The 26,802-nt window shown below is 36.3% G+C and overlaps 1 protein-coding gene across 1 annotated transcript; it reads right to left on the bottom strand.

Annotated features, from left to right (window-relative positions):
• Positions 1 to 3,083: 3,083 nt before the first annotated feature.
• On the bottom strand, positions 3,084 to 19,035 carry MS3_00004596 (uncharacterized protein). The gene is made up of 2 exons (XM_051212537.1): positions 10,516 to 19,035; positions 3,084 to 8,852 (listed from the first exon to the last, which is right to left on the bottom strand). The coding sequence occupies exons 1-2, from the start codon at positions 11,140 to 11,142 to the stop codon at positions 8,571 to 8,573; spliced, it is 909 nt and encodes a 302-aa protein (XP_051072721.1). The 5' UTR covers positions 11,143 to 19,035; the 3' UTR covers positions 3,084 to 8,570.
• Between the last annotated feature and the right edge of the window lie 7,767 nt (positions 19,036 to 26,802).

Consider the following 26,802-nt stretch of genomic DNA (forward strand, 5'->3'; position numbering starts at 1 on the left):
AACCTTGTCAGTCTAATTAATGGTTTAGCGACACAATCATGCATGCAAATAATCAGTATAAGCAGTCGAGCAAATCTCCTGCAAACTGAAAACATCAATGTCGAATTTACCCCAACACTGACTAAGGTTCAAGCCATTATCATAGACATGAGTTGGGAGTGTACTCCCCTTGGTTACAACTTATGTTCTCCCTGATAATCACATGAGCATCACTCACTATTAATCATCTTGTAAAAACTTATTTAGCTAAATATATCTTGCAGCACCACATCACTTCGTAATATGACCCATAGGCTTAACTGATTTTAATAACTTATAACCACTATATCTCAATTAAATCGTATTCTGCCTGCATACGTGCAACTAACTTGTATGCACCATCAGCCGGCAAGTATAAATATAAATAAATAGTCTATCGCAGATCAGAACATTGAGTCTGGAGCATGTCCCTTACGAATACACTCATGTTTAACGATTTGTTCCTAGCTATCTGTCCAAAATTCATATAATCATCACTCACGTATTTAAATTTTGTTTTGATAACCACTCATGTGTATTAGTAATATTACTAAATTATATCACGGTCAAGTAAAAATGAGGTTGAGAAAATCTCCCCGTAACTAAATAAACCGTATCAAACTAACTGGAACTTTAATTGGAATTCTTCTCCACGGTAATACTCATGTTCCTTCAGTTAGTCTACTAATACCAATGCAATTGAAAATCAACTCATGGACAACTTACTAGCATGAACGTTATTTGATTTTATAATCTAAACCAAAACTTATACCAGTACTAACATTTCTATAATATTGATTGCTTTTAATATTTCTAAACACAAAATACTTACTACCTATACGTTAAGTTATTAACCAACGGCTATTAACACGCATCGTTTTATTATTATTATTATTATTATTGTTATTATTATTGTTATTATTATTGTAATCCCATTTTTTATAGCTCAAATAATCTCCACCCAAATTTTCATTTCAAGCGTTTTAAGCATGAAGGCAGATATCTTAAAATTATTACATGTATTTCCCGACCAGATGCTGCCGCTTTCTTTTTGATTTATCTTTCAGCTTATCATCACATACCAGAGGATTCTTCCTAGTCTTGGTAACCTTCGGCGCACGACGATCCCATCCAATTCGGTATCGAACCAACATCACGTTGATTCTGGTGGGAGAGTAGTGTAGTGGCATTGGACAATAACCGCACAATCCACAAAGCTGAACACGAGACTACTCAGAGAATAGATATTCAATATTTAACGCGGATAAATACCTAACGATGGAGAAGGCGCGAAGAATGAATTGAATGGTCTGGAGTTGATCGAGTGGCATGGCTCGGCCATACAGGCGTGGTCTCTGCTGAATGTTACCTTATATCTCCTATTCATATTAAATATATTGTTCCTTCTCTAGACTAACCTTGTTCTACATCATGTATTGGTAATTGATACGATACAGTGAGCTGGTGTAGTCGATGATGTGACTTCCACGTAAGATCTTATATCACGACAAATCTACAAATTTAGGATTAGGTCTATTATTAGAGCAGTACTAATATCATAGTAGACCATAATTCTACAAATTCATTGGTCAACAGACCTTTGATAAGGGCCAGATTAAACAGCTTTTCATGTCTAAGCTTCCCCAACAGGTGCTAGCATGGCTTGTCACATTTCAAAACGACACGCATATGAACTGGACGCACCCGACGACGGGATTCTGAAGATCAACGGGACTGCCGTCGGGGTCTGTTCTATCAAAAAATCTCAAACGACAGAAAATGACGTCACGAACATCTACCATACTCTGGCACATTACCTCGATATTCTCCATGAACATAGACTCTTCTAAACCAAAATGTCATTAGTTCGTTGTCTCTTTAATATGCTATATTGTAACGTTTCTCAAGGACAATTTTATGCTGTATATATGCCTGCCTCATAGTCGTTAGGATAATCTTAAACTCGACTTGGATTTTCTGCCCTGGGCAATCGGATCCTCTAATTGCTTCGTGACTCATTATAACACTGAAAAGGGATTCTACCCATTATACATTGGTTTTGAGAATATCCAACATCTGATACAATAGCTTCGGAAACGTGACCAGAATTCGACTCATTAAGAACATTTTTTTCATATTCATTAGGGATATCACTAGAGATAAATCTATTGTCAGGACGAATAACATTTGATGTAATGTCAGGATTTGATTCTTCTGAAATATTTTCCCCGAATTTATTAATAATTCCATTAGAAAATAATGGATCACTGGGAAAATCAGCATCTATCAAAACTTCATCAAGTTTTTGATCACGATTTGATTTATTAAACATATTTTTTCTCTGATTAATAGAACATTCCATCAGAAATATGTGAATCGTTAGGAGAAACTATATCTGATACAATAACATGAGAAATCCTATAAGAAGTCGGTTGATTCGAAACTTTTGTCTCACAAGGACTCTAAGTAACATTTAATTCTGGAATACTATGTGGCTTTACACTGCTTTTCGAAATTGTAGACATAAATAAATGGCCATTAAAAATACTCAACTTATTAGGATCAGAATTACGAAATTAATATCACTTACAGAGAAATGAATAGTGGTTTGTGTGTCCAATTTCGCCACATTTAAAGCATTTAGAATTACAAAATATACAAGAATTACATGAGTGAAATTTCCCACGGAACAAACGTTTACCAAACTTGTGCTCCTCTTCACAACTCCTTAGTGAATTACTTGCATTCTCTTGAGTATGCACTGCATTGGGATGACGTAGTGGAAGTCCTGGTGTCCTGATGAATCATTTACTGAAAATATCCTCCTTTAACGCATTCGAATTTTGTATGCTTTACAATGTCTAGTAGTGGTTTTGTAGAATTACGGTCTGGTCCATTATTAGTACTGCTCTAATAGTAGACCAAATCCTAATATAGTGGATTTGCGATGATGTGACTACCTAATCTATAAGATCTTACACAGAAGTCAAATGACTGTCTACACTGAATTGTCGTATCGTGACAAGTAGCAATATAATATCTGAAATTTCTAAAGAAGACATTTGGGTTAACATTATATTTAAGGTGAATAAAGACAGGTTATACAGGGTGACCATATTTGCGAGGCCGAGTAATGCCATCCGACTGAATTAATTAATTCTTCCCGCCTTCCCCATTGTTGACTTCTTTTGTGTTAATCGTTGAATATCCATTTACCTCATGTTCAGCATTGTGGATTAAGCGGTTAGGACCAATACAACCACAGTTCCTTTGGGAGTTGCATAAAGAAGCTAAATAGGCTCTTCTGGAAATGAAAAAGTTTCTAATGAACTGTGGGCTTTTTTTCCGATGAACGTAAGGAAATGAGACACAATATGAGTATCCTCAACATCTTCCTTAGCCATAGTTCAAATTTCGAACTTTTCCATATAATCCATAAAAGAATCAAATCCTGAAAGTATGTCCAATTAATCCATCAGAGGCTCTATCGTGACACCAATTTAGCGATTAGAAGTTATCGAATTGCCAAACAAACTAGGAACCCCAGAAACAACGCTATTTCGACCAAGAAGAACTAAATGAGCCCGAACAAACATATTGTATTTGGAATTCAAAATCAGGCAGTCATCAAGTATAAAAAATCTTTATTTCATAATGTTATAACGCACGGTTTTACTTTGCTTAGTGTTATAACCGTTGGGTTTTCAGGTTTACACATATGGGACGTTAATTTACCTTAGGGGAATATCTACACTAGATTCCCTCCTAGTGTCTATTCTACAGGACATCAACACAACTCAAATCAAGAACACGTAATTGGCCTGACCACAACGTAAATATATTTCCACACCAAAAACCCGCCCACATATCACATACAAATAACACAGAATAACAAATTTGATTAACGTGTATCTTGAGGGATTTTCTTAACCTATGGGATAAAAGCTATAAATATCCAGGCATTGAATAATCCATACTCATTTCCTATATATTTGGCGGATTCTATGACATCATTGAGAGATATCTAGATTCAAAGAATGTAACTTATCACTTCTTTCGTGCTCTGTTGTGAAGTCAACACCGAAATAGACTTCACTGTAATTATTTGTAACGCTCCCATAGAATTTACTTTCACTAAACCTTTTCGTTTTTTGTCACTGTTGTGGATGCGGAGGAATAGACCAATAATTATCATGTTAAGTCCAATGGTGTCCTTGGACTTTAGATGGACATTTTCTATTGGTCGATATCTGTTCACTTGTTGAATATTGTACAAAATGTTGTTTTCTGTTTTTATGGTACGATGTGGTATGCTTGATTGGTATATAAACAAAGTATGTTTGAAATATAATGATTCATATCTCAGAGGTTGTGACTTGTATTCTGGACTCAACTAACTGAGCTAGACAGGGAAGTGGGACCAATCGAGACTCTAGGCCGTCCGTGTGTGTTTACGTGTCATTGGATCGATCGATAAATACGCTGTTCTCTAATCTCTTCCAGTCAAGGACAACAATTAGCACAGGGTAAAAATCGACAGCAACCTAAAGCCATAACAGTCACTAAAAATAACTCATTTTAAAACCTTACCGTATTTTTATTGCAAGACCGATGGACCAACAAAATCTTATCTTACATCTGAAAATACGTTAATTTCCACTATTCAGATCCACAACTCACATGATCATACCAGAATGTTTCTCATATATTCATGTAAATACTACCGTGTATATTAGAGTGTAGCCTGATGAGGATCTGAATTAGAAAATATCCTTAAACGTCGTATTAATGAGTTTAAAAACATGTGACTAATAGAACTATATAAGTTTGTCGTAAAATGACTGATTGATACTCTCCAAAGAAATTAAGCCGAGTTTCCCAAGAATTGATATATAAGTTTTAGATTTTATCTGTCTTTTTGTGGGAAATTAACATCGATTTTTTGATAGATGGGTTTTTATGCTAGCATCCTATGAATACAGTGATATTGAATGCTGTTAGAGGTATGAGGGCAGTTATCACTTCTCGGTTGACAACAGCGTGGAAGAGTTCTTCTGTAGGTACCTGAAAACAGACTGAGTTAGAGGTGGTCTTAGTGACCTGAGAGTGTGACTACAGTGCCCAAAAAACAACTGCTTCGGGTCGGTCACACACGACCATTTTGTAATCTTCGTGTTAGCTCCGTACTTGTTGAGACCTTACCGCCTGAGACGGATATCCGTAGGATAAAGCGAGGTGTATAGTTCGATTGGTTCATCACGATAGGCAAACCTGACCACCACGTCAAGGTAGCAGCAACGATCGGGCTAGCTCCCTAATTATCAAATATTGAAGAAATGTACTTCCTTGACAACAAATATAACTCACAACACACATCTGTTAATAATAATTGGAGACAGTTTTCTGACTATAGGTAATTAACCTGTTTCATTAAAATCAACAGAATAATTTAAATATGCACTTTTTCCAAATAAAGAAAAACAAGATAATCGAGATTTATCATTCTTCTTATTATTATTTGAGAAATATTCAAAAACCTTAATGATGCATCAGAAATAAGATACAATAATCCATAGACAAACAAGAGAGCTGATTGTAATCTATCCATATACAAAATAAAATTATTAATATACATTAATTGACTATACTACTCCTTTAGAAAAGAGAAACTACTAAGAACAGTATGTAGTTGGTGTGTGTGTGCATGTATACATACATACATATTTATATCACAGTATTGAAATGGGGGGAAACCCAAACAACTTACATAAATAATATGATGATTTACAGAAAAGGATCACAAAAATTCAAAAAATCCCTGCAGAATGATTTTCTCTTTCTTCTTTTCTATCAATAAGAATGAGAAATTAACTTAACTACAAATCAATCAATCAATCAGTCAACTATGAATAGATGGATGAATTGATTTTTGATAAACTGGAAGGTTATTATTAGTAGTATCATTCATTCTTACATTAATGAGAATGATTCGCAGAGAATAGAATTGGTATTATTGTACCAGTAATTAATACAATCACTTCAATGATACTTAATCGATGAACATGTGAGATAGGATTCATATAATCATTATTTGATTTTGGATAATTATACATAATAATTGATTCATGACTATTATCTACGGTGTATAATGCATGATGTCCTGGTGTATTGTTTAATGATTCATTGAATAAATATAAATTAGGATTTCTTATTTGTTTGTTAATATTTGTAGTATCATTGATAGTATTTAACTCAATAATATTACTAGTATTTGATGAATTGATTAATTCTGGTAGAATATGTGTAGCTGCTACATAAAGAAATGTACCACCTGATAATAAAAGAGCTATCCCTGTTCTTGTTGAAGCTGTATCAATATCCTTTAAGAAAAAAAGAAACAGAAGTATATTTTAAAATGTAAATATATACGAGTTATTGATATGAGAGTTACTTACTTACTTACTTAAGCCTGTTACTCCTCGTGAAGGAACATGGGCTGCCCACCAGCACTTTCCATCCAACGCTATGTTGGGCAATCCTTTCCAGATCTTTCCAGTTGTTATTCATCCTTTTCATATCTGATTCTATTTCCCAACGTAACGTGCTCTTTAGCCTTCCTCTTTTCCACTTCCCTTCAGGATTCCAAGTTAGAGCTTGCCTCGTGATGCAGTTTGATGATTTGCGTAATGTATGTCCTATCCATTTCCATAGTTTTTTCCTAATTTCTTCTTCAGCTGGAAGCTGGTTTGTTCTCTCCTACGAAAGGCTGTTGCTGATGGTATCCGGTCAATGGATGTTGAGTATCTTGCGTAGACAGCTATTTATAAATATTTGTACCTTCTTGATGGTGGTTGTTGTAGTTCTCCAAGTTTCAGCTCCATACAGTAGAACTGCCTTGACGTTCGTATTGAAGATTCTCACTTTGATATTAGTTGAAAGTTGTTTTGAGTTCCATATGTTCTTCAATTGTAGGAGTGCGACCCTCTCATTGATATGAGAGTAGATTATATAATTGAATTGAATAATATCCACAATCCTATACTGATAATCACCATGTGCTCAATAGTGACTAGCTTCGTGAGGGAATTCTCGGAGTTCTAATGAGAAGCTACGAGCAGTGGAGCAAATCCGTGTCGGGTAAAGACAGGTATCTACCTCAGTACAATAGAAGATTGTCGCACGATTTCGTGGAGTGGGTGAGGTTAGACATTAACACCGTTGGATGCTGGCTCAGTGGTCTAGTACGTTAAGCGCTCGCACGCGAGACTGAAGGCCCTCTGGGTCCAAATCCCGCGAGCGGGATCGTGGATGAGCACTTCTGAGGAGTTCCACGATAGGACGAAACGGCTATCCAGTGCCACCAAGTTTTCAATGGTGATCTAACACCAACCAGTTCATGATATCAATCAATAACTTAATAGTCTCCACAACCTTATACTGATATATAATTGAACTTTGATTCATATTATTCCTTCCAAAACATTTGCTGAAGTGTTACTATCCATCTCTTTTGATTCTTACTTGTTCCGATTATCACATTGACTTTTTTACTAAAAGATTTCATGAATTCTCTTATAAAGTCTCGTAACTACTTAAATACATCTTTTCAACTTTAACGGATAATTATTTTTGCTTATTACAGTTATATAACCTCTTCCATCTAATAAGATTGAATCAATCACTTGACATGCAACATATATACACAGTGTTATGATTATGCAAGTATAGTTGATCTAATTCATATGAGATTTGAGTATGAATAATAAAACAGGAACTTGTGATTATTTACCTGGCCAACAAGGGATTTGATTGAAAATCGATTTTTTTTCAAAAAACATGCGAACTTAGTATGATGATCTAACGATTGCGTGATGAATACTAACGATTTATTGTAATTCAGTTATACAAAACAATTGTGAAAAGTATAAAAATTAAGTAGAGACATAAATAATAAAGAATAATTCGTGCAAAACACAATAATGGAACAGTGGATCAATTTCGTGGATTGGTTGAAGTTAAACATTAACACCGTTGGATACCGACTCAGTGATCTAGAAGTTAAGCGCTCGTGCGCTAGAATGATAGGTTCTGGATTCGAATTTCGCGTGGCGGGATTATGGATTCTCACTGCTAAGGAGTCCCAGAGTGCGGACGAAACGACCGTTCAGTGCTCCCAAGTTTTCCATGGTGGTCTAGCTTCAACTGACTCATGATCTCAACTATTGAAATTGATAAGTCTTGCTAATTGAACGCTGTATTCGGTTCTTAATCTATCCTCGTAACCCCCAAGCTAGAACTATACAGCGACCTGAACACGAGAGAAAGGGCGCAAAATATGTGCCAAGCACTTTACTCCAAAGGTTCCTTTTAGTATAGAAAATATAGGGTTTTTATAGTATTTTAGATGTCCTTGGGTTTCCCGAGAATTCTGGAATGTTACTAAACATAGTAGCACTATAGTAATCAGCCAATCAGAAATTCTACGTGTGAACTCACTTTCTTGATGTTTCTGGCTAAATGTTTAAGTGAACGCTGATTGGATAAGATGCCTCTTAATACTTCTTGAGCCTTTCTTGTCTTTTGAGAGTTTTCTGGATCACCCCAACAGAAATTACTATAATATCCACCAAAAAACCCCTTCTCATAAATAAAAAAACATAATTTACAAGAATCATTAAACTTACAGTATCAGCTGAGGATAATGAGAGGTAGAAATATGTGAGAAATGAAGCCAATGGTGAAGAAAGTGAGAAAGCGATCATGTGTAAACGAATTCGATCACGTGTAAATCCTTCATGTAATAGAAAGCATGATAAACCAAAAGCGGCTGGTATCTTAAAAAAAGAAATAGTAATGATTTAAAACAAGGTCAATATATAGTTATTTTTGTAAATACAATAAAATCATGTACTCACTGCATAACTACCTAATTTTAATATGGAAAGTTTAAGAAACCGTGTAAAATCTCTAACCATCGTAAAAACAGTACAGTAGGAAGTTGAGTACACAACATAAAACTTCACACTTTGTAAATGGGTTTATTTTTCTATTTAAAGAAATCAAAGTTTGGCACAACGAGGCACCGAAGAGATACGCATCACCCTTCATCATTCAAATTGTGTGAGGGCTGGGATACTCCACAGGCGCCGAAACTTAAGGAGGTGGTTTTCATAGGAGGCCACATCCCGAGCCTTTGACGAAAAAGGTCTAACTCATAAGACAGTGGAGTAACGTCAGGAGATGCAGTCCCATAATAACCGGTGACCAACAATACGCTATTCGCTCCCTCATGATTCCGGAGCCTATGTACATCATTGGTTTGGAATCAGAGTTTTCCAACTCCCTTAGGTGGATCCAACCCGGTTAAAGTGTCAAAAATACACTTTTTGTCCTTTCGATTTCGTAAACAGCAGGCTCATCATGAGAAAGCAGTGAGTAGAACTTGTCTGACAGTGACTGTATACGTGTGGCCATGAGAGAGCATTTCGAGAGAGGTAACTCTCACTACGCTCGGCCGTATCAGGGCATTTGGGGGCTAATGGATATGATTTATGAAAATAAGAATGCCCAACACAATTAACTGGATGGATTAGTTTATTGAATCGTAGATAATAGCACGAACAGATAAATTGAACTGCATTTATTATTACATAGAACAACGTTAGAAAAAAAAGAACTCTTTTACCAAACGTTTCAAAGCTTATCTACTTAGAACATTATATATACATATATTATCCTTTAAGCATCATCAATGAACAAGGAGGTTCGGATGCAGACGTAAAAGAGAGGATTGGCAAAGGAAGGACCACATTTCCACAATTGAACAAACAAAATATACAACTCAAAACAACTATCTATCAATCAATATCAAAGTCACAATCTTCAATACGAACGTCAAGACAGTCAGTTCTACTATACGGAGCTGAATCTTCTACAAATACCACAACCATCATCAAAAAGGTGCAAGTATTTCTCAACAGTTTTCTACGTAAGACAATGAATTTCCATTGACTGGATACCATTAACAACAGCCTGTTGTGGGAAAGAACAAACCATCTTCCAGTTGAAAAGAAAATCAGGAAAAGATGTTGGAAGTGGCTAGGAAATACATTACGGAAATCACCAAATGGTATCATGAGGTAAGCGCTAACATGAAATCTTGAATAGAAATAGAAAAGAGGAAAGTCAAAGAATACACTATGTCGAGAATTAGAAACAGATATGAAAAGGATGAATAAAAACTGGAAAGGATTGCTCGGCCTATGCTCCTCTACGAGGGTTAACAGGCGTAAGTAAGTAAGTAAATATTCTCTTTTGTAATTCATAATATTATGCCCTACAATTGGATTCACTGACTAAACAGTCGTATAATCATTAATAAATATCGATAGAACAATGAGAATACCAAGTTGATCTCATTGTTTCATCGAAATTCATAGAAGGGACTTGTCGCTTTTGCATAAATAAATAAATAATTAAATAAATAATCTTACTTACTTTATGTAAAATAATAGCTAAAAATAAAATCAATTCTAATTGTAATTGATTTAATGCAAATGCTGAACCAATTGCTAATCCATCAGCTAATGAATGAATCACTAAACCACATGTAACAATAAGTCCTTTATGATTAATTGATTGAATTGAATTAATTGATGAACAATTAGAACTATTATTATTATTATTAATTGATGTTTCATTGGATAGATTATTGGTATTATTAGAAGTTGAGTTCGTTGTATTCATTGAGTTATTGATAACTGTACTGGTATTATTACTATTATTCTTATTAAATCTATTCATTAATGGTATATACAATATAGAATGATAACATAAATTTTTTAATCCAAATAATACAGTTTGACAACAAGTCAATTCTAATATGGTATAACTCATTTGATCCACTAATAACATGAATAGGTAACCTAATAATAATGCAATACCAACTTTTTGATGAATATAACTACTACTACTACTATTATTATCATTATGAGAATGATGATCTTCATTTGAAGCATGATTATTTTCATTGTTAATATTATTTTTTTGTTTCATTTGATCATTGTCTTTATTTATTACAGATGGAAGATGTTTTTCATTTGTTGATTCTATTGTATCTATCATATTTAAACTCTAAAAAATGTAATGAAAACAATCATATAACGTAATGTGATCAAAAGAAGATTAATAAAGAGGGAAATGAAGGAAAATAACATTCTAAAGGTATCTTCTAATAAAGACGCGATTCAAAAGACTGTACACTAAGTGGACGATTTCATAGTATGGTAAATCAAAAGTAAGCATCAAAATCAGCCAGTCAGCTACAACGTAGGACCAGGCACATATATGCATCGGTCCAAGTTGCCATACCTCATTAACACAACAAGATGGACACCGGATTCATAAAAGTAGTTAATTCAGAGGTGGTAATATATAAAAGAAAGATTGCAGATAAGGATATAGTACAGGGAGAGAATTGGTTCGTAGGAAGAAACATATGAAGCGATTTTAATCTCTTAGTTTAAGAGAAGACACAGAGTGTATACACCAACACCACTATGATCGATTCTGAGCCATGTCACCAAGAGTCTCCAACCATTGGTTAAGATTGTCACGCGGACCCCAACCAAGTAGTCTGCATCTACCAACATGGCTTACACGAGAAGTTAGTGACTTCAGGCACTGATACCACGTTTTGGTTTGGCCGCCCCTAACTTTCTTCCAACCATCTCCAACACCGGTTAGCATTGCATCAAAATAGTGATTAAAATGTGTAATTATTAGTTAAATACTTGAAGAACTACTACAACCATCATCAAAATAGTACGAGTATTTATAAACAATTGTCTATTCAAGATAGTGAATGTCTGTTAGTCGAATACCATCGGGAACAGTCTACTGTGGGAGATAACAAACCAGCTTCTAATTGAATGGATCTTATGAATAGACGCTGGAATTGGATAGAACATGCATTGCGGAAACTATCAAACTACATTACGACATAATCTCTAACTTGGAATCGTTAACGGAAAAGGAAATGAGGAAGATTAAAGAACACATTGAGTCGGGAAACGGAGATAAACATCGAAAAGATGAATAGCACTTGGGAACAACTGTAAAAGACTTCGCAAGACAAAGTTCGATGGAGAATGCTGGTGAGCGGCCTATGTTCCTTCATGAAGGGTGACAAGCGTAAATAAGTAACTATTAACGTAGATTTAATACTGTAGAAACTAACAGGAACTCTCTACACCAAAGAATATTCCTTACACGAATGATAAAGTTAAATAATCTCAGAATAGTGAGTCTCTTTTTAAAGACAACAGATACTTTGATTCGGTTAAATTTACTTAGAAATAATTATCCCAAGTGCAAACCATAACTTATCAAACCTTCAATTCACCAACACATAACAAGAGCTGGCTGATGCTTCATATACTAGTCACAAGTAATAGTTTTTAATAGTCTAAGTTTATCGAAAGGCTTTCTTACTTCTTTTTTATTGTTTGGAAAATCGTCGTATAAGGATTTGTAATCTCTTAAAAAGTTTGAGATATGATCGAAATATTTTCTTTGGAAACTGTTATAACGTGAAAAATAATGCTGCTGATTAAGGGGTAGCGAATTATTGATCGGACCAAAGACGCGCAAACACGTAGAACGACCTAGGGTTCCGATTGGTCCCGCTTCCCTATCTAACCCAGCCAGTTAAGTCCAGAACACAAGTCACAGCCTCGGATATATGAATCATTATATTTCAAACATACTTTGTTTATATACCAGTCAAGCAGACCACAACGTACCATAAAATAGAAGATAACATTGTACAATAATGGCCAACAGGAAAATAAAACGTCAAATAAATATTGACCAATAAGATTATACCATTTCATGTCCAAGGATAGCATTAGCCTTAACAGGATAATTTTTGGGATATTTCCCTGAATATCCCAACAGAAACCATTTGATTCACTTGATATTGTTTTACTTGAATGTTCCCATTGATGTTTTTGGACTGAAATTGATCAGTCTCTTATTGGCATATGTGCATACTGTGCGTATGCCTCGATATTGCCTTAATTTACAAGCATTATAAGCAAAGATGGATAGTGGCTAGCAGTGGAATCCAGGACTCGCGTTTCGTCCTGTTTGGGACTCGTCAGCTGGATGTACCTGCATCTCAGGGTTGATGTTCACTCTGGGACTCAAACTCAGTACCGTTCGCTTCAAACGCCATCGCGTTATCCACTTAGCTACTGAGTCCTGATATCCACTTGCTTGTGCAATGGGTTGAAGTTTAATTCACTTGATATTGTTTTACTTGAATGTTCCCATTGATGTTTTTGGACTGAAATTGAGGCATACGCACAGTATGTACATATGCCAATAAGAGACTGATCAATTTCAGGACGAAACGCGAGTCCTGGATTCCACTGCTAGCCACTATCCATCTTTGCTTAGAAACCATTTGAGTTTTCAAGTCTTCTCGATTGATTTGTGCCTTTACAAATTAAATTAATATTCTTGACCTATTACTTTTTTTCTACTATAATTACATAAATTTATTTGATTTCCATTAAATTAGTTGTAGAATTCAATCATTTAATTTGAAGTATAACGTGACAGGAATAAGATCTTTTTATACTTTGAACAGCCCTTAAAATTCATTCGGGTAAAGGAAGTGAGTGAATCAACGAATGTATGAATTGTTTATTACCACCATAGTTGGATAGAATACCGTTAATAAATCGACCATTTTAGTTTAATTTGTGGTACCTTCAAACTGTAAAACTTAAGTTGTTAATGTCAGTCCGATTTATTTTATTACATAGTTACACTTTAAAGATGTAGGATACCACTATTCACAATCAAAGCATAAATCAAGTCTTTAATTTGTAGTCTAGAAGTTTAGCATTTGATTCGTATCCATTACATCATGGCGTTAAACCTTAATCAACTAATTTCAAGTTGCAATACAAGATAGAACCTCCAGTCATCATTTATGATGAAGCGAATCAGCATTTGAATATTAAGCTTATCGTGTAAAAGAGATTAAGCAACTGAGCAAGAAGTTATTTTACACACAAAACTTACTTGTGAATAATAAAAAAAAGATTTTCTCATAACTTACACGTGAATTGGGATGATTTAAGTGGTTATCTTTATTCGAAATAAAATTAGAATGTTGATCTTTATGTGGACTGCAAATAACTGCAATGCCTTCGGGAATGACGACAACTAATGCAGCGCCCAAAAGTAGACCAGCACCAAAAATAGTTAGTATACGAATTTTCGACTATAATTAAGTTAGATATACATACCTTCAAGTTAATAAATGGTAACTGACTCGTGAGATGTAATAAATAATACAAAACTCAGAAAATACATTCCAGCAGATCATAAAATATGCATGCAATCAACTACAATAGAATATAAAGCGGATAAATTTTACCGTAATGGTACAGTGAATAGCCGAATACCTGTGGATCAATATATACAAAATTCTAGTCACAGAACAAGAATTTATACCCACTTCAGAATGTGGTTGGGAAAACCAACCTTAAAATGTATGTGGTAACCATAAAGCTATAGGTTCTCTACCAGCTAGGCTTTGAATGTGATCGGATAATAATGTTTTGCGCAGATTATGAAAAATCCGTTAACGATGAACACAAAAGAGGTAGGTTGGTTTATGTTAGTATAGTACACCCACATATACACTTGCTACCAAATATCTGAATGTTACCACCTGCATTGCATGTTAAAAAAACCGAAATCATTACTGACTTTAATGCGCTAGACAGGACCATGTTTTCCAATCATTTGTTAAACAAGGGTTGTGGTTAAAAAGTTCACTGAAATTTACAAAGCCCTTTAGAAAAACATCTTTGTTAACGTGGTGGCATAAAACTATCTATTTTATCACTCCTAATCAGCAATAGGGATATGTACGGTTTTTTAACCTCTCTAATCCCCTATAAATTCTCCACCAGTAGAATTCTGTAAGCATCTGATAGTGTCTTCTAAGTATAGAAAGACTTCCCAACTTTAACCAGAAAAGCGCTATTTTGGTGTACAACCTGTTGATAAAATCGAAATAATTACATCGTGTCAGAACGAAGACCGACACGCACCTCTTTGTGATGCCCTGGAATTGGTGAACCATATTTATGAGCTAACACAGGCAGTTAAGTAGAGATCGTGCCAATCGCTCACTCTGTCTTAAACTCTGATTAACAGAAAGGGCGTTCCTTTTGTACGGATGAGCGGAAAGGTAGTACTAGAGACGCTTAACCTGATTCATTCTAGATCAGGATGATCAGAGTTACATCAGTAAATCTCGAGCTATGGCGTGAAATTCATCCACCCCTATGGTTAAAAAGCATTTTGGCATCATGGCTGATGTTAGATCAGTTTCAGTTTGGAGATGACAGTAGGCTTAATGGCCTATGTTAGTCCTGGCAATGGTGGTCTCTCAGTTGATCCAACTTTCTTTTGAGAGAGTCGACCGATGGAGCCTCAACCATGTGCTGAGGTAATGAATTTCACTCGTTGATGATTCGATGGGAAAGTCGATAGTCAACTGACAAGTAATTTGTCCTGGGCTTGTGAACTTTTTTGGAGTGTCCTCGTAAATTCTCTGTTTTGGAAGACAAGGAAAATGAGGGCATATCAGGTGCGAATTAGGCACTAAGTAATTTGAAAACTGTAATCAAGTCGTATCTAGTTCCGCGATATGACAACGGGAATAGGTTTAGCTTGGCCAGTCGAGCATCATACGAAAGCTTCGCTATTCCGGGAATCAGCTTGGTTGCTGCTCTCTGAACCTTTTCCAAAAGCTCATTGTCCCTTTTTAAGCAGGGGCTAGCCACCTGTATGCAGTACTCAATTTTCGGAAGTACGAACGCTGTATACAAAGTCAAAAACGTTTTAGCGTCGACAATGACTAAAAGCCCTACGTGTTGACCATAAGGTTCTAAAACCTTTGGCGGCTATTGCACAGCAGTGTGCAGTACTCTTTAAGTCTTGGCTAACGACGACTCCTAAGTCATTATATGTCTGGACGACAGGTAGCTCAGTGTTATTCATCGTGTATATATTTTTACCTCGATGACCAATATGCATCACATTACTTCCAGGTTTGAGACCATTCAGCTAATTTCTTCAGGTCATTTAGGAGTTCTATGCTATCACCCTTAATTCGTGTCGCTCTCCGTATCTTGACATCGTCAGCATATAACAAGACCGATGATGATATTATTATTTTTTATTTTTATTTTAACACACAGATATTGGTACAAGGAGGCACCAAATATATATGCAACACACAGATCTCATTCGATATGTGTGAGGGCTGAGATAATCCCCGGGTACCCAAACCGAAACAGGTGGTTTTCTTAGGGGGCCACACTCGGAGCCTTCGACCTGAAGGTCTGATCCACAAGGCAGTGCGGCATCGTAAGGAGATGCAGTCCCATGGTAGCTGGTGACGAACGATTGGTTCATACGCCATTTGTTCACTCAGAATGCTGGGGCCCATGTGCGCCATTGGTTTGGAATCAGGGATTTCCAACTCCCCTAGGTCGACTCTACGTGTCAGCCAACCCGGTTAAAGCGCCGGACATTCGCTTTTCGTCCTCTCAATTTCGTAAACAACAGTAATGCCTCAAGAAGGCAGTGAGTAGGACTTCCCTGGCACCTAAATCTATCCCACATTTTTCTTCTCTTACGGAGAAGGACACGGATCTCCGTACTGAACCATAGTGGAGAGTTTCTCGGCCCCTTTGATGTAGTTCAAGGGATGTGGGGTGAGGTAACTTTTAAGTATAAATCTCGAAATGTGTCTCAAGCCGTTTCAATTGAGGACTCTGGCTCTATTGTCCAATCTACTGACGATGCTGAGTGCATGATATCTTGTATGTTTGCTTTCCAGACGTTAGATCTGGATTGAGCTGACGCGTGCTCGTGATTGACAGTTATATGCAAGTCAAAAGTTAGAGCTGCATGATCACTTTTACCTAGGGGTGGCATGTAATCGAGGTTCGCAACATCATTCTCACAGTGAGTCAATATAAGATCTAGTAAGGATGATTCAGAGTCCGGGTCGTACCTAGTCGCTTCTTTCACATGTTGCACTAGGGCACATGTGATAACCTCATCAACTAGTTCCTGCTCAAATGAATTATCTGACAATTCAGTTCTCAGATTTTTCCAGTCTACCATTGATGCATTAAAGTCCTTAAGGGAAAAACTCCTGAACCCTTTAATTTACGTCAATTCTGCAAAATTAATTAACATTCATTAGATTTGAATACTACTTTAAGTAGTTCGGATTGATTAGGCTTCAAGTTCGCTAGACTACCTAGTCTATATACCTTTATCAAGGTGACTCCGGAGATATTTTGAGGCATAAGTTGTTTAAATAGCTGTTTTATCAGCACAATGTCATGCTCAAAACGAGTTTTTCACTTTCCTTGATTCTATGGGAAATAACTAATTCGTCACTGTGATCAGTCTTCAATTTCTTGACTAATTTTATGTGGACACGATTCCATTTTATATCATTATGTCGATTCTTGTACCCATTCTTCAACGTTGGTTGGTGTAGCAACCACAGTCACGTCAAACATACTGTGGGATTCCGTAGGGTTGTTGACGACTTGAGAAGTCAGGATGCTTCACGCTATAAACTGATTGAGCCTTGCGAATGCGGCTTCTAGGCGTTTCCTGCTGGATACCATTTAGAAGACGGAAGGTAGGAGAAACTTCTTTTCTTGAGTGTTTAGCTAAGACAGACCTCTTTGGAGACTATCTTTCCTCCTTTGGTCGATATTAGTTTCCGGACTCACTTGAGTTTGCTTCACACTAATTTGCGTGTCGACAGAGCGAGTGTTGTCCGATGTGTCCCGACTACGCTTGCCAAAACACATTTTTTGCAGCGTTTACCATTGAGATGGTCTCGGTTATCAAGCTGTTTGCATCCGAACAGCACTGCCGACAAAGCCATAAGCAACCGTTTTTACTGAACCGTCTAAAAGCCGCAGGCGTTAAGGTTGTACAAACTTCGTGGTACCAGTCTTTGCACTCATCGCACTGCATGCCGATTTCAACGGGAAATCGACAACCCAGACGTTGGTAATTGCATTTTTCGCACTGTCCAGTCACCAGAGGTTTTTTTAAAAAAGAACTGGATGCAATAGCACCCAAAGATAAAAATGATCCATGTTAAAAAAAAATGGGAAAACTGTAAATTGTTTGAACCAAAAGTACTAACAAACAATAGAAGAGAATGTACTCAAAAGTACCGACGATAAACTGCTTTAGAAACAGAAACAATACTCTAATCGGATACCTTGACTGATAAATTCGACTAAAGTGTAAACAGTATCCTTGATACGTGATGAACGATCAAAACAATATGGTGTACTTAGCGAGGAAAAATACCATTGTCCTTTATAAATAGCGCGCGTCCAGATCCTGATGAAAACCCTAACCCAAGCAACCCAAAAAGGGGAAATAAAGGCGAACAAAGGGGAAAACGCATCAGAATGTCGCCTTTTTCGCCAGTCCGGGGGAAATAATGCGGATTTTCCCCTTCTTCGCCGTTTTGTCGACAAATTACCGACTTATCGCCTAAATATCCGCCGAATTTTCGCCTTAATATCCGCTGAATTGTCGCATTTTCGCCTAACCCTGACCCCCAGACACGTTTTACTCTAGACCCTATTAATAATTCTTCACACTGATTCATAGCTTTATTTTAACCTCAGGAAGTGTGTAAGTACTTTCAGGATCGTTTAATCATTGATTAAAGATTGTTCATAAAGCAGATTCACTTACGTGCTTCTTACATACAAAACAAATTGCACAACAGTTAGCACAAAAACTCACTACAGGTATTTTAAAAGATATAGGTATGCATCCAGCTATATAACAACCAATAAACAGGAGTATATTCAAGAAAATAAGATAAAGCATCCGTAAGATAATAGTGACGCGGTAGCCAAAAAATGCAACAGAAAATAAACGTCCAATTTCCAGAGTGACAAAACAAATTTTTGTCTTTTATGATTTAAATAAAATAAATGACTTTTTCGGTTTCATAGCACTATGTACGCGGATAAATGTAATGTCAACATACCATACATGTTGATAATAGATGTAGAACACATTGCTTATCCCTTAGAATTAAATAGGCGGTTTCCGCTAGATAATCTTCTGGGTTTCTTAATAATAAATTGTTAATGACACCACACAAGACCCTATCTGTATGAAAACATTCAAAAGCTATCGTAAATAAATAGTGGAACATGCTTTTTAAGTCCTATTAAAAGACTCTCTAATTTACGTCTAGTACTTCTGGTGTTAAAAATCTTCATGATGTGATTTTCATTATAGGGTTGGAAATATTTTCGCGATTTAAATTGCTGTGTCACGCCTTGAGATCTTTCATATCTACTTTAGACTGGGGTCACGACTGTTTATAAGCAGGTCAGTAAAGGTAAACAAATCTTCTTTGGGTATTGGGCATCAACACTGACGTTGTAGCTGTAAGTAAATCCCCAAAATAAATAGCTCTGTAAGTTCTTGACATTGCATGCTGACCACATGAGTTTTAATGGACTCACCTAGCTGAAGGCGCTCGGTCATGCATCCACACCAGATCACGAGTGGGAATGCTGTGCTCAACATCCCCTGCAATCGCTAGCCAGATTAGATCAAACGATCTTCGGTATATTGATGGCCCATCAAATATAACTTCAAACCTCCTCGCTTCTGTCTTTTGATTTCACTTGGTGCGTACGCTTCACATTAGAAGGGGTTGATGGTTAAAGCGTTGTCAAACCCCAAAAACCTGTGACATCCTCAACCTCAACGGTCTCACTGGAAACACCCTAACCTGCCACGCACCAGATCACGATCATGCACTTCAAGCTACGCACCCTTCGCAACATCTAGCCTGCTTAGATAAAACATTTCTGGACCTATCGGCGACCTTCCAAATGTATCTTCTAACTCCTTCATTCATGAACTCTGGTTTCTTTGATGTTGAGATTTTTCGATTATAGAGGTGTTTGTGACAACAGCACTGTTTAGCCTCGTACATGTGTGACGCTTTCAAAGCTTTTAGAGAACATAATGTTTTGTGATAAACATATTTTCGTTACATTCCAATAAGTAGAAAGATGGTATTTCTGATGTTCCCCAAATGATGTAATCCACTTCTCCAGAGTAAATAAACTACCGAATTAAACCAACACAAGTTTAAATAGTACAGAGGATATAGTGGGGAATATATTCGTTACAATCAAAATCATAATAGGTTTGGTCATATCAATGGCAAGATATTCCTGGTCAATGCGAATTTGTATGACCTGTCACTGCATGAATTTGTGTGTCAGAGCATGGATGTGAAAAATGTGTACACTCACAATATCAAGTGGCGCGGTCGAAATCAGGTAATTGTGTGTAGATCGTGTGGAAAATAAATAAGGTCAGATGTGGTTGTTTGGATAAATAGTTCAAATTGGATGAATATGTGGCGTGGAGTCAAGTCGATATTGACTATGAGCACCACTACAAGAAGTCTACGTGCCAGTTTACCGATAAAATCCCCCGTAAGCGAAATATCACAAGGCAGTTGATGGCTGTAGTCGAGATGTTCTTGTTGGCGATCTCGTGGTTTCGAAAGGATACCGAAATCGTGCCAAAGGGGTACACGCGTGGTTACTGAGCGTAACCGAATTCGCGCAAGGTCACAATCGAAAGATAATAGAGCAGTAACGTGGCTGTCTTTAGAACAGTTAAGCAAACGAGCACAGTAAAACAATCATTGATACAATTGGTTATTATAATAATTGTTTTCATTAAACCAATCGCGTTCTCTTGATAAAAGTGGGTCACTACAAATATTCATGCCTTCTTCCCTATTGAAGACAGGGAGATTCAGCGTAACGTGAAATAATCCGGTTACTCGCCTCTCTTTATAGTTGAAAATCGCTTCCGAGTTATTTCGACATTTTTAACGTCGATTTGGTGACTACTGAAAGCATCATGTACTGCTATTGCTGATTTAGTCTGTAAATTTTCCGATTCTACATGATTATTAGGAGGTCTTCTTGCGTAACATAAGTGTTTCTTGGGATGATTTCAGTTCTCACTAGAATATTCTTCAATATAGAACGCATAACAATCAACACAACCTGATCTGTAGATACACTTTTGTACGTAAATGGACAAGATCGCATCTTTTACTCTAACTAAAGCGTTTCCTAAAGTGCTAGTTGTTTTATAGAACGTTTTAATGTTGTACGTTTTCAGTATTCGTTGTAACCCTTCTGTCGTACATTGGCGGTAAGGTAAGACCACAGTACCAATCCAAGAACTTTTATTAGGATTGTCACTTACAGGCGGATAGTTTCGTTGTAATATGTTTCAATAGTATTTCCAGCAAAACTATTAAATTGTAAGATGTTTATTATATTTGCCTTTTCTTCCAGTCTGTCTTCTGAAGTAATGATCCTGGTTGCTCTTCCGAATAGATTCAGGGCTAAGGAAATTTTTTCACTGATTGGACGTACAGAGTTAAAATATACCGATTTGAATGTGCCGGTTTTCGGTATATGGCTAGACTGAGACTATCATTAGAACTCCTTTTAACTAAACAGCTTAAGAAATGTAGTTTACTGTGTTCATTTTTCTTTTTGAAAGTGAATCGGATGTGCTCTGTGAGTGTGTTTGTCTTTAGAGAAATTTTAAGAAGTGTATTTTAAATGATGATAAATGTATCATCCATATACCTGAGCCAGATACGTGTTCTTATTGTGCTGGCAATTATAAGCGACTCATTGTGGAACATGAATAAATTTGCGACAATCAAAGTTACTGGGGATCTCATAGCTACTCCACTGAATTGTTTATATAATGTTCCCTTAAGAGGAAAAAGTGTTAAATTCAAGCAAAGTTTGGGGGGTTTCATGATTAAACTCATGTTTAATAGACATCTGCCAGAGAGAGTGATATCATTCTTCAGGAAACAATTAACAAGGTCTAGATACATGTCAAATGATTGGTTTCATAATGAAAACTTTACTCACAACAGGGGCTAAGCTTACTCGTTATAAAATATGTATACGGCCCTCCCTTGAATTTTGCTTTTTTATCTTCCCAAACATGAACACCACAGACAAGATAAGAGTAGAAGATGTTTAAGAAGCTTCACACGCCGGTTGCTAAGAAGTGACTTCACTTTCGATTACACAGATAGATGTAAGCACCTCTTTTGAGAACCTTAATGGTACCGTCGGCTAAGGAACAATCTAATATTTCTCTACAAAGCAATATATGGACTCAGATTTCTAACCTCTTGCCTAACCATGATCCATGACTCAATATACAAACTCAGAAACAACTCACATACAATGCTTATTGTAAAACATCGAAAACCAGTGAGTTGTAAGTTTTCTTACAATAAAGTGCAGTTTATTATGGAACAGGTTGCCAATAACAATCCGTAACTGTGACACTATCACCAACTTCAAGAGAGTAATAACCATGTTACATGACTCTGAAGAGCTCCATCAACTATTCCTTGAACTTCCATCCACCAATGAGGTACTTGAATGCGGACTACCTAATATCTAGACTGATCATGAATATAACAGGCCCCATTGTCGGTAATAATAATAATAATATATTTTTGCATGAGCAGATACACGCCATTTTTACACGCATGATCTATAAATTGCAACATTTTTGGCGCACAGCATGCTTCCCAACTTATTAAGTTTATAGTTGTTATGAAGTAGACCCGTGGAGCGCTTGCTGTAAACCATGACCTTGAGGAGGCGCGTACGTTAACTTTGTTCCAGACGTCAGAAAATCCATAGCTGTGCCCTCAGTGCAAGATTCTGAAGAAAGAAAGGAAAGAGAAACAGGAAAGCAGCAAGGCACTTGGATATGAACGCCAAACGTTGCTTAACATTGTGTAGTAGAACAGACAGAGGTATAATAAATTGGATTAAATTCATATTATCTCTTTTTATAGTGAAATGAATTCAGAGGCTCCACATAAAAGAATATAGCAATAAAGAACAATGATTTGTGATGTTTAACAAGTTCGAGTAAGCTCACATGAAGGAAAGGAGGTCAAGATTGGTGCATGGAAAGCGGTTTATTAGAAGGGAGTGTGCATATAGAGGGTGAAGTGTTAAGAATACTAATATGAATATAAGCAAACGATAGAACACATGGTTTACACTCTCCTATTATTCATCGATTATTAGTTATGCCCCTATACTCCTACTTCTTACTTTCAGACTCCGAATCTCTCTAACGGTTAAAATTGCATTATTCTCTCTAAGCGTCATGTATTTTTTTTCTATCACAAGTAGACAAATGACTCAGAAATCTCATGGATGCTGATCAACCATAACAGATCACAAGAAGCTCATAATGTCCTAAATTCTTGTGAGTCCCTCAGTCTTTTGTTTTTTTACTCCAAAAAGTTTACAATTCTAAACTTTTGCACATTCTTTGCTTTGCTATTGATGCTGACCATTTCTCAACCACAGATAATCTGACCAGTGTCTTCTAACTTATATTATTAGTTATTTTCATAGCAGTGTGATATACTAAATGAGTATATAGCCCACGATACAGAGGCTTTAACCATCTAATTTTCTTGTACCATGGAACTAGTAGATACAATATATTCCAACAAGGAGCTTAGATTAAGGCAATATTCATACATGACGTAAACATGAGAGAGCCTAACACTACAAAAGAGAGCGGGGGGCGTTGCTGACCGGCAAACATGATGGTGGGGAAATAAATTCAACCCGCCAATGTCTGTAGGGCATAGCATACTGTTAAACTACGGCTGCTCGTGATCAAGTGGAGTGTTACGTACCAATAGCATTGATGCCAATTTATTATACAAAATACCTTAAATCGTGTTTGTGGCGTTGGATTGGTTTTGCTTCCTATCGAGTAATCCTATTACAAGCAGAATTAGGCAGTTTGTAGAAACGAAGCCTGTTCATGACCCTATAAAATCAATAAAAATAAAAACCAGTTGAAATAGCCTCGACAAAAAATGGAGATAGCCATTTGTTAATCAGTATACTGTTTTTAGTACAATATTTTAAAGCTGTACATAATCCTATACTTTTAGCTTCATTTTGATCCACCCCCACATATACAGTTCTTTGTCTACTCATACCTGATTTAGACTTAGTTTCTTTAACTCACTAGAATGCTCTTGCTTAAAAAGTACCTTAATAATAGGATATTAGACTTCGTAGACATACCTTCATCATTTCACCACAAATGATTCAGTTTCATTGTGCATGAACATTGTGTGCTTTGCTTCTCGTCCTTTTGTTTTCTTACCCTCTTTTTCAGCACTCTCAAGATATGCCATCGGTAACACATACGGAACGAGTGACTTTGTACCGCGCTATCATTAATGCCTCATGTCTTCTGGAGGGATAAAAAGTCGTGGGTTATCAAAGCTCTCAAATTTACGTGGGTTTACTTCCAACTATCAGTTGAACGTCGCAACGCAACCTCCATAAAGCGGGGAGAAGATATGATCTTGTAGTGGCATTGGACAATAACCGCACAATCCACAAAGCTGAACACGAGACTACTCAGAAAATAGATATTCAATATTTAACGCGGATAAATACCTAACAATGGAGAAGGCGCGAACAATGAGTTGAATGAATTGGAGTTGATCGGATGGCATGGCTCGGCCATGCAGTCGTGGTCCCTCTGAATGTTACCTTATATCTTCTATTCATATTAAATATATTGTTCCTTCTCTAGACTAACCTTGTTCTACATCATGTATTGGTAATTGATACGATACAGTGAGCTGGTGTAGTCGATGATGTGACTTCCACGTAAGATCTTATAGATTAGGCAGTTATATCATGACAAATCTACAAATTTAGGATTAGGTCTATTATTAGAGCAGTACTAATATCATAGTAGACCATAATTCTACATTGGTGAGCCCAACTAAAGAAACGCAACCTATTATTGTTAATCTTTATTTCCACCTTAACCTTCTCAATCGGTTTTTATTTTTGTAAATCCAGTATTCTAATAGTCCTTTGATTAATGGTCACATATATTATCGTAATGTTATATCTATTAGTTCACATAACTTTCTAGCTCAATCGATAATAAAAGTTGATCATCTATATCAACAATTAGCTTTGATGGTTCGTTAACAAGCTTTAATAGCATTTACCTGCTTCAGCGACATAGGCTTGTTTAAACATCAAGCTCTAGCAAATATGACCTGTAAATAGCGTAAATATACATTGACTAACAATGCAATCAAGGATTGAATAGTTATCTGTATCTAATTCTTAGTGTTCCTTCGCTTAACACCTCATCCTGTCTTAAACTATGCACTATCCTGTAATATCTTTTCTTCCGACCACTGCCTGCCTAATTTCATATTTTCGAGTTCCATTGCCAAACAACAAGGATGACACTTCTCTAAAAACATACGGTGAGTTTCAGCCATAAGTTTTCTGCAATCATAAGGTCATTTTAGATGGCTCGTTCAATGGTGACCGCACAATTATCTGGATTCATTCGGTTGTTCTGATCCGAGCGAGTCCCAAAAACCTCAACAGCATCAAGCACCCTGGAAGTGATTGCCATACTGCATGTTTTATTCTGGATATTTTTGGATCATTACTACTCCTCACGAATGGCGTTATATATGTCGTCCACTGAATAATCTAATTTTCAAAAATAACCCAGGAGAGTTCAACTATTTTACTTAATGATTTTTTTACTTAACATGTATATGTTTTCCGGTTCCTTTTGCCATATATTTGTAAGTGTCCCTAGGTTAAATGCAGTAACTTCTTATGGAATGTTTATAACGCGTCATATTCCTGCTTGAAGTTTCACAAGCAGTCTTAACTTGGAATTTATTTATCTGATCATGTTCATTATTTTTAAATTGTCATATACGTCAACAACCTGCTTGTCAACCTGGCCCATACATACGTTACACTATATCTTCATGTCTTCTAAATTTAGAAATCATCTGAATCGACTTTAACATTTATCAATAAACCCATCATAGTCGTTGTCGCTAATCGTATTTGGCTTTATGGATTGATTAATCATATTAGCAGCCTAAAATGCGAACATAGTTTAGATAATAAGGTTAAAAATTTAGGTACTATTAACTGCACTAGTAAAATAACTAAATCCCTAGGTGGCTGTTGGCTAAGCAAACGTTTAAAATCAAAACTCCGTAGCCTACTAGAATTAACACTAAACGAATATTTCTGAATTGAAATTTATAATTAAATTAGGCGTCTCGGATTCTTTAACGTTATAAATTTCTGATAACTTCGAATCACCTAAAGCAACAATACCTATTTTGCCACTGACCAATCCTCAATCAACACTATAACTAGTTAAATTTAATAGTTTCAGGATATCGTCATAAAGCATTGTCATGACTTGACAATCACGTAATATGATTGATAAAATTAATGAAACTATTAACAAAATCGGTCAGCAAATTGACTTATAATTATCACTAGTGTTGTTTTTCTTTTATCTTCATTCACTACAGGTGATTACAGTATGTTTCTCTATCAGTTGTTCATTCAGTAAATATCTCAAAACCTTGTCAGTCTAATTGATGGTTTAGCGACACAATCATGCATGCAAATAATCAGTATAAGCAGTCGAGCAAATCTCCTGCAAACTGAAAACATCAATGTCGAATTTACCCCAACA

The sequence above is a fragment of the Schistosoma haematobium genome, chromosome ZW (assembly GCF_000699445.3).
Source record: "Schistosoma haematobium chromosome ZW, whole genome shotgun sequence".
Classification (NCBI taxonomy): Eukaryota; Metazoa; Platyhelminthes; class Trematoda; order Strigeidida; family Schistosomatidae; genus Schistosoma; species Schistosoma haematobium.